Consider the following 16,142-nt stretch of genomic DNA (forward strand, 5'->3'; position numbering starts at 1 on the left):
CTTTGAAACCTTTAAACCATTCAAAACTTTAAAATTCTATCATTTGCTAGGCACTGGTTTAATAGTAAATTTCCTTATTTCTCTCATTTTTATAAGAGATGTGAGAAATTCAAAGTGGCACAAAATGAATCTAAATTGAAAATTGATTGAGGATTGGAAGCCTACCAGTCAACTCTTAAAAACTAACCCTGGCATATTGACCCTGATGATTTGCATAAAAATGTTTGTAACATTTTTTGTTCTTTTTTCCAGGTTTTGATAAAGAGGAAGAAAAAGGGAAAGAATGAGAGTTGGCTACTCAGAGTGTTGGGGAAAAGACAATGATTGTCTGATTGGTCTTTTTGAATTTTGGAGGAGCTTTCCTTTCCTTTTAAATATCTCTGGAGATTCTAACAGTTGTCCTGCTCACATGTATGGTGTTCTTGCAGTTGGAGAGTTATCCTTTTCTCCTGGGGATTTCACTTCACTTTCCTTTGCCTATAAATATATGTCTATTGTACTGGAATCTCTTTTTTGTTTATTTTTTTTTTAGTCACCCTCTGGTTTTTTTTGTAAGATTTTCTTAGAAATTATTTCCTTTTATCTTTTTTTTAACTGGTTTTTTACTCATTTCCTACTGTGCTGTTTTGAGGTGATGGAGGAGAACTTGTGCTTAGATGTGCCCCCTCACTGGGTGATAGTAATATAAGTGATGGTGGTGACTATGGGTGTGACATGTTGAATACCTTGTTCTTTGCAGTCACTAACTCTTTTTTGTTGCAAGAATGTGTTTTCTGGTGGTCTTGGAAGCTTATCTGAAAATAATGGTGATGTAAAAATAAAAGGCATAAATTAAAAAAAATTGAAGGGGATAAGTGGAATAGTGATGAAAACAAATATAAGGTCGTGAGATTTTAGAATTAGAAAGGATTATCTGGTCCAACCTCATCATATTTCACATGTGGACACTTCATCACTTAGTGGTTTTTCCTCTGAATGAATGAGAGCATTTGCTGTCTCTCAATTTTTTGTCTTTTGCTGATTATCTTTTGGTTTTATAACCCAAGGATGTTTGGATGCCATTGCTTAGGAGGCCATAGGAAGTATAGATTGTTTAATGAATTCTTATCCCTATACTGGCCCCTACTGGCGCAACAAGATATTGGAACAACTGGAAGATAAAATTCCTTGGGCAATTGAGTTTGACAACTTACTCTTAGATCTCTGAACCTTCTTTTCACAAACTCTGACAACGATCCTGGAAGTTGAACAGGAGAGTAGAATGTGTGATGGTAATTACTGCAGTACAAATTATCTTTTAATTTCACCTTTATCCTGGCCAAATTCTTTCCCATTGTCATTTAGTGATCTAGATTTGTACATGGGAGGAGCTTGTATATGACTGGGCAGCTGGCCAGATGTGTAAAAGAAAGAGCCCAGAAAGCAAGATCATGTGTCCGTGAGAAAGGGAGGGTGGAGCACTGGGCGAGGCGGAGCCTAGCTTCTGTCTGGTATCAGAGGAATAAGATTTCCATTGAAGCAGCCAGCTCCTGGGAGGTGCCTTTTTTTTAAAGCAGGTACAATGCCTATCTTGTAAGCAATATACACATGCATACACCGTGGTATAGTCTCTGGAAATGACCAAAGAGACTGTCTGGCAGATTCAGTCAAGGCTGACGAAGAGAAAAAGATCGACAGATAAGGCAAAGGATAATTGGGAGTTATGAAGGTTGAAGCTACTCTGTCTCTTTAAGAAGTATGCTTGTGATTTCACAGACTGTAAGTAAATCTTGGTCTTTTTAAGAGTAACTCTGTGGTGGGATCGTTACCTCAGGAAAGTGGGATGGGGTGTGGACCTTAGAGTGAACTATGAAAAAGGTAGTAGGATGGCTACGGATGTGTACCATTCTGCTTTAAGCATAAGATTGTTATGCCTTTTTGTAATTTTAATGAAGTCCTTAGAGATGGAGATGAGAAATGGCAACTCTAGTTTTCAAATGGGAAGAAAGTTATCAGATGTTTAGGGAATAACACACATGAAAAAATCTATCTCCCATAGTCTTTCTTTAGCCATAGTATTCCCTGAAATCCTGATGGGAGTGGATGCTCTTGACTTTTGTTTTCATTTAGTGATCAAACTAGTCGAAAAAGACCTGGGTAGCAAGTTTTTTCAAGTAACTTCTTGGAGTCATTGCTAGAGCCAGTGTACATAGATAGAGGGCACACAACATAGCAGCAAGTCGTAGAGGTGGCTGTGAGTACTGTCCATAGAGGCCATATGAGCTGTGTATAGAGGATACAGATGATACTTCAAGGGTGAGGTTGGAGATAGATAGGCAGAGCAATTGTGATGTCACAGGTTAGGCAGAGAAGAGGTTATGAAGTCAAAAAGGAAATGCCATTGAACAATCAGAGGTTAGGCTGTCTGGAGGTGGAAAAGGCAGCTGCCTAGGCAGATTCAATGCCTTTTGCCAGGGGGAAGAAAGTCGCTAAGATTAGCAGGGCATATCTGGTTTCTGTGGTGGACTTCTATGGTTGAGACCACCTTACCGTGAGGATACCCACCCAGCTTATAAAGGAATGGGAAAATTACCTACCTCCCCATGATGGGAGGTCTAAATATTCTCCAAACCATGTAGAAGAAAGCTATATATATATATATATATATATATATATATAAATATATATATGTAAATATTCCTTTATCCCTATTCTTTTTAATACAAAACTCATCACAGGAAGATAGCCCCTATCCGTCTAGTCCAAACTATAGAATATTCCTCCTCCTTCTCTAAACATGTAGTCATCATCCATGATTTTTGGTACAGGTATCTGGGGAATATGCAAGTAGAGAGAAAACAAGCTGAGAAGATCACTACTTACTCCCCTACCCTCCTACCTCTCCAGATGCAGTGGCCTCCATGGCTATGATAAGTTTCCTGTTTGTGACGGTGATGTACGTTGTCCAGCACCTGATATTTGTCAGTGACCGCATGGACCTGGACACACTGGCCCGAAGCCGACAACAGGAGAAGGTAATGATGGAAGAGATGCGGCAGCTAGAGCTGGAGTTTGAAGAGAGAACCCAAGAGGAGAAGATGCGGCAAACAGTTTGGAAAACATTGGAAATTGAGGAAGAAAAACAGGAAGAAACTAATGAAGAAAAAATCATCAAGGAAAACAATGTAGCAATGGAAGATTTAGAGAAGACCCGGGCATTCCAGTCTGAAGGCCCAAAGGGACCACTAGGCTGGATGCTGGGGAACCTGTGGAATGCAGGGCTCTTTGGTCTCTTTCTTCTCTTTGAGCTTTTCCGGCAGAATATGCAACATGAACCAGCTTTTGACTCCAGCAGTGATGAGGAAGAGGAGGATACCGTTGGGGAGACTGTTACCACATGCAGTTGGTTATCTGACTTTCCTAAGCAGGAGGACTTGGATTTCTTTTTTGAGCAGAACCTCCAAAATACCACCCGTGACTTACCTAGTACTTGTGAATTTGTGGAGAGCTTTGTGGATGACCTGATAGAGGCCTGTCAGGTGCTGGGCCGGAGGGAGATACACCCCCAGTTGGAGGATTGCCTAGGTGTAGGCCCTGCCTTTGAGAAATGGGGCGTTGGTCAAGATGCTCACAGGTTTGAAGTACTGGTGCCTTTATCAGCCCCACAAAGCAACTCATTCCACCTAGAGATGAGAGCCCCGGAATCTGGTCTGCTCCGTTGTGGTCGAGTGTTGGTGGAGTCAGAATGCGTATGCAAACGAGAAAAGCTTTTGGGTGATGTGCTATGTCTTGTCCACCACTGGGACCATTCTTCAGGTACGGGCAAGCCTGCCAACTCCCTGAAGTCCAACTTTTGTACTGGCTCAAACCTGGATGTATACAAGAGCCTGTACTGGTTCCGAAACATAGTGGGGAGTGCCTGGGCTCTAGTGGCACATAAGTATGACTTTAAGCTTAGCCTCCCACCTTCAGTCACATCATGTAAACTGAGGCTGGACTATCGTTCAGGTCGATTTCTCTTAATCAACTTGATCCTGGGAGTGCAAAGGGATGACTCTCTGGTTTATTTTGTGAGTCAGTCACCTGAACATGAGAAGCTGACTAGTTTGGACTGGCCTGAGTCTTTTGCAGCCTGTGAGCACCTATTCCTAAAGCTGGTTATGCGATTTGCCCCAGAAAAGACTTGCCATCTCAAGTGCCTCCAGATCATTTCATACCTCCAAAGTCTCAAGGCCCCGCCCCATGGGTTACATCAACCCATTCTCACTTCTTACCACTTCAAGACAGCTCTCATGCACCTCTTGTTACGGTTGCCTCTCACTGACTGGAAGCCTGAATTATTTCCCCAAAGGCTCCAGGACATCCTCTGGTACCTTGGCCGTGGGCTACAGGAGAGATGTCTTTATCACTTCTTGATTGGAAACACCTTTCTACCCCTTACCATCCCAGTCCCCAAGAACTTTCGGAGTGCTAAGCCTGTCAATCTCTTTCGGCACCTCGAACTGGACTCTGCGGCACATTCAAAGGCAGTGACAGAGTTTCATGACCTTGTGACCCAGGTGAAATCTTTGCCCGGCTTACCAATATCTGGTAGGGTCATGTAAAGGCCATTAAAAATGGAATTTCTGATTTTCTGGGCTCTCATAGAGTCTGTTTTTCAGATGTCTTGCAGCCAGTATCTATGCCCCTTGACTTGTCATGAGGCTATGTAGATCATGATCCTGGGCATAAGGAGCAGGAGCAGATGCTTCATGAAAAGAGGGTATAAGCTATCCAGCACTAACTAACCTAGACTGTGGCTTCTAAGGTTTTTCTACTGACATAAGTCACAATATAACCAAAAGGAGATCAGAATGCCCAGGCACACGTGACCACATGTTGTTGCAATTGAGATCTAGAAAGAAAATAGGTTCTAAAGCTAAACTGAACATTTGTACTGAAAAAGGGGAGAACTTGAGAGAATACCCATTTTAGCTTGTTCCTGTTTATGCAGCTTACTTAGTTTTCCCTTTGAACTGATTCCCTTATGTGAACAGATCTATTTAACTTGTGCTGAAATTGATCACATTCTGTAAAGTGTTTTTTAATCATAAAGCACTGTATAAATGGGAGTTACTTGTTATTGGAATAATTCTTTAGCATCACTTTATCCCAAGCAAATTGCTGTCAGCTTTTTTATTTCAAATTCATAGATTTTAGGGTCCAGTTTTTCCTGAGTGTTCCCTACTTTCAATATCTCTAATATGGAACCAAGAAATAAGACATTTTCTTCTTTGTTGCATTTTTCAGTTATGACTCCCAGTTTTCTAGTTATTATATCTCTGACATCACCAGTCCTAATCAAATCATGTATTAGCATTGATTCTTCAACACTTATAAAAAAATCAGAGGAAGGCTTCTAGACCATTGGAGTGATCATTTATTGGGAATTTATGGAGATGTAGGCAAAATTCAGGATAATAACATATGAACAGGTTGTGATCTATATATTTGGAGGAGAAGTAGCCACACTATTGTTGAAGTGTAAGATTCTGAAATTAATAATCTACCCTACAGCTAAGATAATTTACTTACTTTATTTGAGGCCATAGCCTGTATCAGATAACTTTTCCAGTGCTTAGAAACAATAGAGAGTGCTTAAGGAGGATCTTTTAAAAACAGGGTTACTAAGACTAATAATTGCTGTGTAGTGTTATTAATGAAGGAGAACATCTCTCTCAATTTCAAGAGATAACCAACAATTTCCATAGAGATACTGAGGAAGAGCTTTTTACATAGAAAGAAACTTTAGTCATTAACCTTTAATACATTCGGCTTTTCCTCAGATTGGCAGTTCTTTCAGTTTGTTTTAATTCAGATTGAAGAATTATCTGAACATTGTGGTTTTTCAAAAGTGAGGTCATTAAAAACCCAGGTTTACTTACAGCAAAGTGTTGGTTCTAAAGATGTTATGGGTTTGCTTTTGCCTTTTTGAACCTCAGGTATTAATTTATGTAGGTTTGTGGGGGGAATGAATGAGGGTGGGGGTCATAGTCAGAGATTGTACATGCTATTTCTTCCCCTCTATTATAAAATATTCTCCATGGAAATGTGGTTGACATGACACTAACACTACTGCAGGGTATCAGATGTTAGCTAGCTTCCCTGGGACTATAGTCACAATAACACAAAATAACTCAAAATGTTTGTCAAAGTCCAATGCTAACTCACATTGGTCTCTGTAGTCCAAGGGTAGCTCTTTTTTTTTGTTCGATACCCTCTCCAATATGCCAGAAGTTTCTTTGAAGTTACGAAAGTTTTATGATGGTGGAAGATAATTGTGTTTTGTTGTTTTTTTTAAATACACACACACATATACTTGTTCGGTAAAGTTCAAAATAACTTGTGTTTTATTTTTGAATCAATAAAGCAAACTTATTTTCTATACAAATCTGCATCCTTTTTGTACTAAACATGCCTAACTTTAAATACTCCCAAGTTCCTCCCAGCCTATCTTAGCCCATGCTGGCATTTCACAATATACTTTATACCAATCTGCCTTGTGGATATTTCCTAATGGGGATGGCCAGTGGCCAGGAAAGAGCAAAAGTTAAACATAGCATATTGTTATTGTGCCATGAACGATTTCTGTGTGCCGCAAACACATAATCTCTGCAAAATTAAAAGGCCGAAGTGACCACAAACAGTATTTATAAAAACTATCAAGTATTGGTCCATAGAGAAAGAGTGAAACTGGTACAGTATTCTAGGTAGTTATTTCCAGTCTAATAGGAGCCATGAAAGAGATTGTAAATTTGTGAGTGGGTGAAGGAAACAAAAGAAATAGTCATCAAAGCTTGGGTGGAACTGAGGGTGTGGAAAGGGGTACAGGAAAATAAAAAGATGAATAGAATGACATCTTTACCAACAGTTTTAATGATAAAGAGCATAAAGCTTTCCATCAGAAACCAAAACCAAAAAAAAAAAAAAAAAAGCCCTAAAACTTTTAAGGCTCTAAGGATTTATCTGTAGGATACAGTTAGTCTCTTATGAGTCACTGGTTATAATTCCATCTAGAAAAGTCACAAGGTGTTACAGAAAAGAGCCTGGTGAGATTTTTGGCTTCCAGTTAATGTTATCTGTCATTACCTAGGCTGTATGACTTAGGCAAGTCATTTAGCCCTTTGTTTCGCTTTAACCATGTAAAATGGGGATGATGTCCATTTTAACTTTGAAAAATTAAAAGTACTATTATGGTTCACACACACTATGAGAGAGGGCAGTTATTATCTGGTAGTCATGGGAGATGTGAATTGTTGGTTCTTAGATTATCACTTAACAGAGTAGGAATTCCTCAACATGCACAGAACCAAAAAATATTTGCTTGCCAGCCAGGATGAATGCAAAGGTGTTTTCAAAGTTTTCTCATACAGACTCAATTTTTTATGTCATGAAATACATCATCAAGATAGACAGAGTTTAGAAGCCAAAAATGACACTGCATGTTATCTAAGAGCATCCTCCACGTAGCTTAAGGATATTTCATGACTGAATTATTCCATTAAAAAAGAGACTAAGGTAGGGTTTGCTGGAGACCTTCCTAAAGAGCAATATTTGTGGACCTGGCCTCTCTGCTACTTCCTCTTTATACAGAGGTATTGTGTTTCAGACATTAATGATAAATCATCGTAACCTCTTTGTACATACTTTAGCCCCAACCAGCCAGAAACAGATGTGGCATTCCAAAGAGACAAAGACAGAGAAACAATATGCAATGAGAATACTGTACACTTGGGTATTGAACCATTCTTAGAGATGCAAGAATGACCAGGTAGTTAGGACAGGACAAAAGTATGACCTTAGAATCTTGTATTGTTTCACTTAACCCCATCATGGACTCTAACTCAGGCTTTTCCAAGGCTTCTCTAATGCTATCCCAATTCTCATCATCCATATCCTTCGTATTCGGCTCATTAGGGGACAATGGAGTGGGGTAGCAAACAGGAAACTATATGTTCTAAGGCTAGGAAAAAACAATAATCCTCTCTTTCCCTAAGATAGTCAAGTATCAGAACAGATTAGCCAAATATCACACTCTACACATGAATTACATTTTGGAATAATTACTCCAAAACATGGTTAAAGCAGAAAGTCATACTAGGTTTAGAAAGGCTTAGCTAAATGAATATAAATGAGCAGGAAGGGACTTTAGAAATAATCTGGTCCAAATCCCTCATTTTATAGATGAAGAAACTAAAGTTTAGGTCCTAGAAAGATGAATTGAATTACCCAAGGAAAGAAACAATGGACTCTCAATCCTAGGCCTCTTGATTCCAAAGCCAGTCAGTGAAGAGGGTTCCTCTATGGGGTTAAAGATGCTCAGAACCCCACTTTAACCTTTTGACATCAAAGTCATGGCAGACAACTTAGAACTAGTTTTGTTCAACCAACATTTATTTAGCATCTACTCTGTACAGATGTTAGTCAGAAAGTCAATAAGAGGCTGTCAAGCACCATGTACCAGGCACTGGGCAAAGTTCTGGTGGTGCAAAGAGTTCACATTCTTATCAGGGAGAGAACATGAAAATAATTATGTACATGTGAAAATAATTATGTACATACAATATACAAATAGTGTAGATAGAAGGTCATCTAAGAGGGAAGGCATTAGCAGTGGGAGAAACCTAGCAACCGCTGTTGGAGAAAGACTGGATTTGAGCTAAGTCCTTAAGAAGGCCAAGCACTTAGGGGAGACAACATTTAGACAATATGAGATCTCCGACTTTAAGGAGTTTACAGACTAACAGTAGGAGTTGCTGAAGTTCTGAGTGAGGTGTGTGTGTGTGGGAAGGTTGTCAGGGACCTTCACAGAAGTCATACAACAGGGATTCTTAACTTGGAATTTGTGGGGAGATTTCAGGGGCCCCAGGGAAATTAGATGGCAGAAAAATTGTCTTTATTTTCCTTAACCTCTGAGGTTCAGCATTTTCCTCAATTATTTTAAAACATAAGCACTTAGCATTGTGTCTAGCAATCTAATAAGTGCTTAATACATGCTTATTGACTGAATTATATTATTCTGAGTCCATAGACTTCATCAGGCTGCTCAGGATATCAATGACACAAAATTGAGTATCTAGGACCTCCTCCCTTATCCCATAATTATCACATATTTCCCCCTTCCTGACTAATGAATCCTTCATTTTTCCTAATCCTCCTTTATTCTAGTGCCTTCCTTTTACTTCCTATTTATCATATGTACATGTAGGCATATATATACATAGTGTATGCACACGCATATACCTGCACATATGCATGTGTGTGCATATGTTCTGCATGCATATATATATACATATGATAAACTGGAAATAATCACACACAAAACCGGAAAATACAAGGATTATATATACATATATACCTTGTTTGTATATAACTATTTACACGTTATCTTTCCCTTTATGGGTATGTACACATACATGCAGATATCACGTGTATTTGTATGTTGTGTTTCCTATATATAGTGTATATATACGCATAGGTCATGTTTGCATGTCTTCCCACATCTGCGTACGTGTATATTGTTAGATAACTATTTGCATGTTATCATCTCCCCTATATGTGTATATCTAGTGTGTGCGTTCATCCTTCGTTGCCGAAGAAGACCATGCCATCAGAGATGTAATGACATGACTTGCCCTTGACTTTGCTCTGAGTGAGGGAGGGCTGTGCAGGTCACCAGCCTCCCTTCTCCCCCAGAGCCATCTGAATCCAGGGACCAGATACTCATCAGGATGACTGGAGATGACCCAGGATGGCGCTGCCTTCTGTACCCTGCTGGAGCCCGGCTCGCTCGGGGTGCGGGAGCTCGGCTCGGGGTGCCGGAGCATGCCCCAAGTCCAGGCAGGTCCCCAAGCCCAGCACCATGGACTCGAAAAGAGGAGTAACGGTGGCAGCGGCGGGGTTGGCACCACTGAGGTCACAGAGCGCTATCTAGGAAACTCGGCTTCAAAAACAGCCTCGCCCCGCCCCTCCTCCCAGATCAGCCAATCCCGAACAGGTAAAGGGTCTCGAGTCACGCCTCCGGACGTGCGTCACCCCCGCGGCCGTTACACCGAGTCGGCGGGGCTGGAGCGCGCGAGATTTCAAATCGGTCCTGGGGAAGGAGCGGCGTTGGACTAGATGGGACAAGTCGATCTGGGTAAATGAGGGCGTCAGGGAATGAGGCTGGGCCGGAGTGTTCGGCGCAGAATGGAGGAGCGGGGGAAGCGGGTTCGTCTGCGAGCCTGCGTTCCGTTAGGGCTCGCGGATAGCCTGGGCTAGGTCCGGCTGGGAGGCAGGCGGGCGACTGGAGCGGGAGAGGGTGAAGGGGAGCCCTCTGGGTGGGTGTGGCCGGGCGTGGTCAACCAATCGAATAGCTAACATCTGCCTGACGTCATCGGGAAGCCCGCTAACCCTGGGACTGGGCCCTGGGAGGCCACGCTCGCACCCTTTGCGCGGGGAGCGTGACTACTGGAGTTCTGACTTCTGCAGAAAGCCTGAGCTTAAAAAAAAAGTTTTTTATTTTACCAGAAAGGACTCTTCGTCCAGAAAAGCTCTGTTTGTCTGAATGTATGCAAAGCCAGGAGGGGGCGAGGAGGGAGGAGGTTGGGGAAACGAGAGGCGGGGGCGCCGAGAGAGGTCTGGGAGGAGTCTGCTGCGGGAGCTGGTCTGCCCCGGCGGGCTGGGAGGGAGCCGCAGCGTCTCTCCGGGAGCTGAGGGGAGCGTTGTGCTCTGTCGCCTTTGCCCACCTACGAGGCAGCTCAGGCTCCTGGGAGCAGGCTCTGTGTACCCGCCCTCCCGGCCGGCTGACCTCACCACACTATTGCCTTCTCCAGGCTTTTGCAGGGGTTGGCAGTTTGCTGCTTCCTCCTCACCTTCACTAGGCCCGGAGCCTCCCTAACCCCAAAAGCCCCCCTCCTGAACGGTGTTAAATGCTTCTTGAGCCTGGAGTTGGAAACCTGAGTTCAGATCCTCAGAAGCTTCCTCGCTGTGGGGTCCTGGCCGAGTCACTTAATTTTTGTCGGACTCAGTTTTCCTCATCTGTCAAATAAGGAGAATAATAGCACCCACCTCCCGGTTGTTTGTGAGGATCAAATGGGAGTAGTTTTTTTCAAGTGTTAACTAAATTCCGTATGCTAGAAGCCTTTCCCTCCTGTTAATTGTTTCCTGCGCTTGTTTGCTTGTTTTCCCTCCTCCTTTAGACTGTAAACTCCTTGAGGTCAGGGACTTTCTTTTGCCTCTCGTATCCTCATTACTTTTTAAAAAAAGATTAATTGATTTGTTTTCAGTTTTCTACAATCACTCCCGTGTATCTTAGATTTTTTTCCTCTCCCTCCCACTCTTTCCCCCCTTCCTCCCAAGAAGGCTTGTAATCTTATATGAGTTCTACACATACATTCTTATTAAACACATTTTCGCATTAGTCATGTAGCATAGAAGAATTAAAATGAATGAGAGAAACCATGAAAACAAAACAAAACATAACACAAGAGAAAATATTCTGCTTCATTCTGTGATCCAGTTCCATAGTTCTTTCTCTGAATGTGGAAGGTATTTTGCCTTGAGTCCATTGGGAATTTTTTTAGGTCCTTGCATTGATGTGAAGGGCTAAGTCTACCAGAAGAATTCCTCGCACACTGTGGTTGTTACTGTATACAAAGTTCTCCAGGTTCTGCTCTTTTCACGCAGCATCAGTTCATATAAGTCCTTGTAGGCCTCTCTGAAGTCTTCCTGTTTATCATTTCTTATAACACAATAGGATTCCATTACATTCATAGACCACAACTTGTTCAGCCATTTCTCAATTGATGGGCATCCCCTTCATTTCCGGTTTTTTGGCCAACACAGAGTGCTGCTATAAATATTTTTGTACATGTGAGACCCTTTCCAATTTTTATGATCTCTTGGGGATATAGTTCTAGAAGCGATATTGCTGGGTCAAAGGGTATGCACATTTTTGTAGCCCTTTGGGCATAGTTCCAAATTGCTCTCCAGAATGGTTGGATCAGCTCACAGCTCCACCAACAATAAATTAGTGTTCCAGCTCTCCCACATCTTCTCCAACATTTATCATCTTCCTGTTTTGTCATGTTAGCCTATCTGATAGGTGTGATGTGGTACCTCAAGAGTTGTTTTTATTTGCATGTCTCTAATCAAGTGATTTAGAGCATTTTTTCATATGACTATAGATAGCTTTAATTTCTTCTTCTGAAAACTCCCTGTTCATATCCTTTGACTATTTATCAATTGAAGAATTACGTATCCTTGTTGCTTAAGCATCTTATGCCTGGCATGTAGGCTCTTAATAAATATTTCTTGACTGACTCATTAGCACAGTGGCTGGTATCATAGGTGCTTAATAAATGACTGGCTCAGTATAGTGATCAGCACATAAAAGGTGCTTAGTAAATGCCTTTTCTCTCCCCCCTCTCCCTTCCTTCAGCTGTTTTCCTTTTGTTTCCTCATTGTCTAGTACTGTGCACATATTAAGTGCTCATTGGATTGAATTTCCTCTTCTGGTGTGTGTGTGTGTGGGGGGGGGTCTCCTCCACTCCTACCCTCTAAAGGGGAAAATCAGCTTCTGCTTCTTCTTGGTATTGCTGTTCAGGTTGCTTCTGCTGTGTCATTTCTCTACTGTTTGCTTGCTTGTTTCCCTCCAGATCAGCCCAGCTCTTGTCATCTCTGGTGTTTGCAGTTGGGGGCAGACATTGAACTCCTTGATACATGTCCCTTGCTCATAACAATGGATAAAGAATTGGTGAAAGTACAAGGAGGAAAAATGGGACTTCGCCCCTAATCATTCATGGGAGTCTTCTAGACTTGTGTCCTTTCAACAATACAATTAAATGCAAGTTGATAAGGAAACCACAATCCATCTGTAGGAAAAAAGAGCTAAAATGATCAAAGAGATGGGGTTTAGGGCTCTTCAATGAGGAAGAACTGAAAAGATTAGGACATTTCAGTTTAGAAAGAGGGTATATCATTGGATGATTCACACTTATACACTTCAGTTTACAGTGTTTTTCTTGCAGGAAACTTGTAGTTGGAAATAAAAATATTAATCCCCATTTTAAACATAAAACAGAAGTTAAGTGACTTGCCCAAGGTCAAATGATATAAACTGTAGAAACTGGGTCTAGAACCTAGGTCTTTCTGACTCAAGTCCAGAGCCACTTATCAGTTTGTTGTTATTGTTCAGTCATCTGAGTCACTTTGTGACCCCATAAGGGGTTTTCTTGGCAAAGGTGCTGGAGTGGTTTGCCATTTCCTTCTCCAGCTCATTTTACAGATGAGTGTCAGGCCTAGAGGCCTAAGGGCTACCCGAGTCTTACCTTACCTATCGAAGGTCTTCGGCTGGCCAAACCGGATAAACGCATGAGAGAAGAGACTTTCCAGAGTCGAACAAGGGTTAGGCTTTATTCAGGGTCTTGGTTACATGTGCAGGGGGAATTCTTCCTGAGGAGAGAGGAATGTCCCAAGGAGGCAAAGATCTTACAGTAAGAGAATGGAAGCGGGAGAGGGAAGAGAGAAGAGAGAAGAGAGGAGAGAGGGAAGAGGGGCCTTCTGTCCTCTAAGGGCCCCTCAGCACTAAGAGTGCCTTCAGGCTTTCCTGACCCTACTTAAGCTCTCCCTGAATAGCTTGCACGTGAATACCGGGGTGCTCTCAGCCTTTTGTTAGTCGACAACAGGTGTGCTCATATGGGGGGGGGGCAATCTTGAGGGCGGGATGCTCTCCCCAGCACATATCCCATGGAGAAGAGGTGGAGATGCACGAGATAGCCCCGGTCTCACACCTCAATTCCCAGCTGTTCCCTCAGGGGCCTCATGAGAACTCTAAGGTTTAGAAGTCCTCACTTTTACCTGCCCGAGACTGTCCACATGGAACTGAGCTTACACCCCCAACAGATGAGGAAACTGAGGCAGAAAGGGTTAAGTGACTTGTCCAGGGTCACACAGCTCGTAAGTGTCTGAGGCCAGATTTGAACTCAGGAAGAGGAGTCTTCCAGACTTCAGACTTGGCTCTCTATGCACACTGCCACCTACCTGCCCTCTCTCGTCACTGCATTATACTAAATTCAATAAAACAGTAAAGTCTGTGGATAGGGTGGGTGAATCTGGGATTTGTAATAAAAGTAACAATTCATATTTGTATAATGTGCTACAGTTTACAAAACACTTTGCTCACCCCAGCCCTGTAAGGTGGTTAGTACAAATATTGTTATCGCCATTTTACAGATAAGGAAACTGAGACTTATAGAGGTATGAAGTGACCTGCCCAAATACTAAGCGGTAAAGCCAGAACCTGATTTCATGTCCAGTGTCTTTTGCATTATCCATGGTGATTTGAACAAGTGACAAATGATTGCAGGTAAGTTTGGGTCCAATAAAAGGATGTATTACTTTAGAAAGAAAACAAAAAGTGTTTTTGATGCCATTTGTTTTTCATCATAGTCGTTTATTGGACATGCTCCTCATCTTTTTGGTGAGCAAAACCAGTGAACACAGTAATCATAAATGACAACTTATGCAACATTCTATACCCATGATCCCCCACCAGCTGAGGTGGAGGAGTGGGAGCACATTTCCTCATCCATTCTGGATTAAGATTGCCCATTACTATTATATAAATTATATAGCAATCTGACATGTTTAAGCCCCATGAGACGCAACTAAACCAAGCAAACAGACTCCATTTAGGCAGCCTCATTTCTCAGAAGAACGAAAATAAAGCAAAATGACAATTAAAAAAAAGTTATTTATTTTTAGTTTTCAACATTCACTTCCACAAGATTTTGAGTTTTAAATTTTCTCCCTTTCCCCAAGTCAGCATGCAATCTGATACAAGCTCTACATATACGTTCATATTAAACATATTTTCACATTAGTCCTGTTGTAAAGGAGCAAAATGACAGTTTTTAAATGGCCTATCATTGTCTGTAGGTTTTAAAATAAACTCCAAGAAGTCTAAGATCATTGCATCATGCACAGTGAAAAGTGTTCAGAATTTCCTGGGGAAAATAATTTTAAGATCTGTGAAGAAGAGGTCATAGTGTGTGCCAGGATTTAAGGTCTTTGAGATTTTCAGCGTTCCTTTATATTTTTTTTAAGATTCCCCTCCATATAATCAATATTGGACAGCCATAAACTGTAGTTTATATTTTTATCTAGAACTCTTTCCCTACTCCTGTGTAGTCTTGTTTCCGGAGGTAGGATGAAGACTTCATGTTACATCTCTTTGAACCCTTTCATTGTAAGGTCTTATCAGAACATTTTCTTCTGTTCACAGCTCTAAGCCCCCTCCATGAGAAGTTTTAATAGAGCCTTTCTTGGGGGCAGTATCTGATGTTTCTCCAATTTTTTTTGTTTTTCACTCTCACTTCCCATACATAGTGAATGATACAGCTGGATGTAGTCATCTTTGTATTTAGCATCAACATCAAATAATATTTATTAAGTCATACTGGGAGAGAAGAGACCTGTTGATAACAACATTGCATGTATACCTAATACATGCAACAGGGAACTGTTATGCTGAAGTTTGTTATTCTCTAATTTCAAATAAATGATAGGTTAAGTCATATCCCCTAAAACCTAACTAGATAAAATCTGTTACCTAGAACACAGTTTTTGTAGACTGGATCTTACTTCTCCTCTTTCCTGACATCAGTAGTCTAAAACAGGCTTTTTTTGTATTAGCAATGACAGTATCTTTACACAATACTATCTTCGCACAAGCCCACAGTAAGGATTATTCACCAGACTTGCCTGTAAGGGAAGGGTGGTACAAAGAAAGGAGCAAACATTTATTAAGCATTTGTTATGTGCTAGGCACCATGCCAAGTGCTTTGCAAAAATTATCTCATTTGATCTTTACCACAGCCCTGTGAAGTAGGTGCTATTATTATCCCATTTTGCAGTTTAGGGAACGGAGGGAAGATGAGTGAGTGTCTTGCCCAAGATTATGGAGCTAGTTAAGTATCTAAGGCTGTATTTGAGCTTAGGTCTTTCTGACTCCAGACCCAGCATGTTTTTTGCCTCTTTTTTGTATCCCCAACATTTTAGTCCAGTGCCTGGTACGTAATAGGTGCTTAAAAGATGTTTATTCAATTAACAATCTGTTTGCTACCTGTGGAATTGCTATCTAT

At 41.4% G+C, this 16,142-nt stretch overlaps 2 protein-coding genes across 4 annotated transcripts in view; both read left to right on the forward strand.

The window, feature by feature from the left end:
- The first annotated feature begins 1,487 nt into the window (after positions 1–1,487).
- Positions 1,488–4,611, forward strand: ITPRIPL1 (ITPRIP like 1). Of its 2 annotated transcripts, none has more exons than XM_072634785.1 (2): positions 1,488–1,758; positions 2,887–4,611. In XM_072634785.1, the coding sequence occupies exon 2, from the start codon at positions 2,901–2,903 to the stop codon at positions 4,581–4,583; it is 1,683 nt and encodes a 560-aa protein (XP_072490886.1). In that variant the 5' UTR covers positions 1,488–1,758; positions 2,887–2,900; the 3' UTR covers positions 4,584–4,611. The 2 variants fall into 2 exon arrangements, with proteins under 2 accessions (XP_072490886.1, XP_072490885.1); XM_072634784.1 differs by having other exon boundaries at positions 1,673–1,758; positions 2,808–4,611.
- A 5,423-nt stretch (positions 4,612–10,034) lies between these two features.
- NCAPH (non-SMC condensin I complex subunit H) overlaps positions 10,035–16,142 on the forward strand; it is a 43,298-nt gene continuing 37,190 nt past the window's right edge. For both annotated transcript variants that reach the window (XM_072634782.1, XM_072634783.1), the window contains exons 1-2: positions 10,035–10,156; positions 14,233–14,365. In XM_072634782.1, coding sequence (XP_072490883.1) covers positions 14,356–14,365 — 10 coding nt within the window. In that variant the 5' untranslated portion in view covers positions 10,035–10,156; positions 14,233–14,355. The remainder of the gene's footprint in view (positions 10,157–14,232; positions 14,366–16,142) is intronic.

This window comes from Notamacropus eugenii, chromosome 1 (genome assembly GCF_028372415.1).
Source record: "Notamacropus eugenii isolate mMacEug1 chromosome 1, mMacEug1.pri_v2, whole genome shotgun sequence".
Taxonomy (NCBI): Eukaryota; Metazoa; Chordata; class Mammalia; order Diprotodontia; family Macropodidae; genus Notamacropus; species Notamacropus eugenii.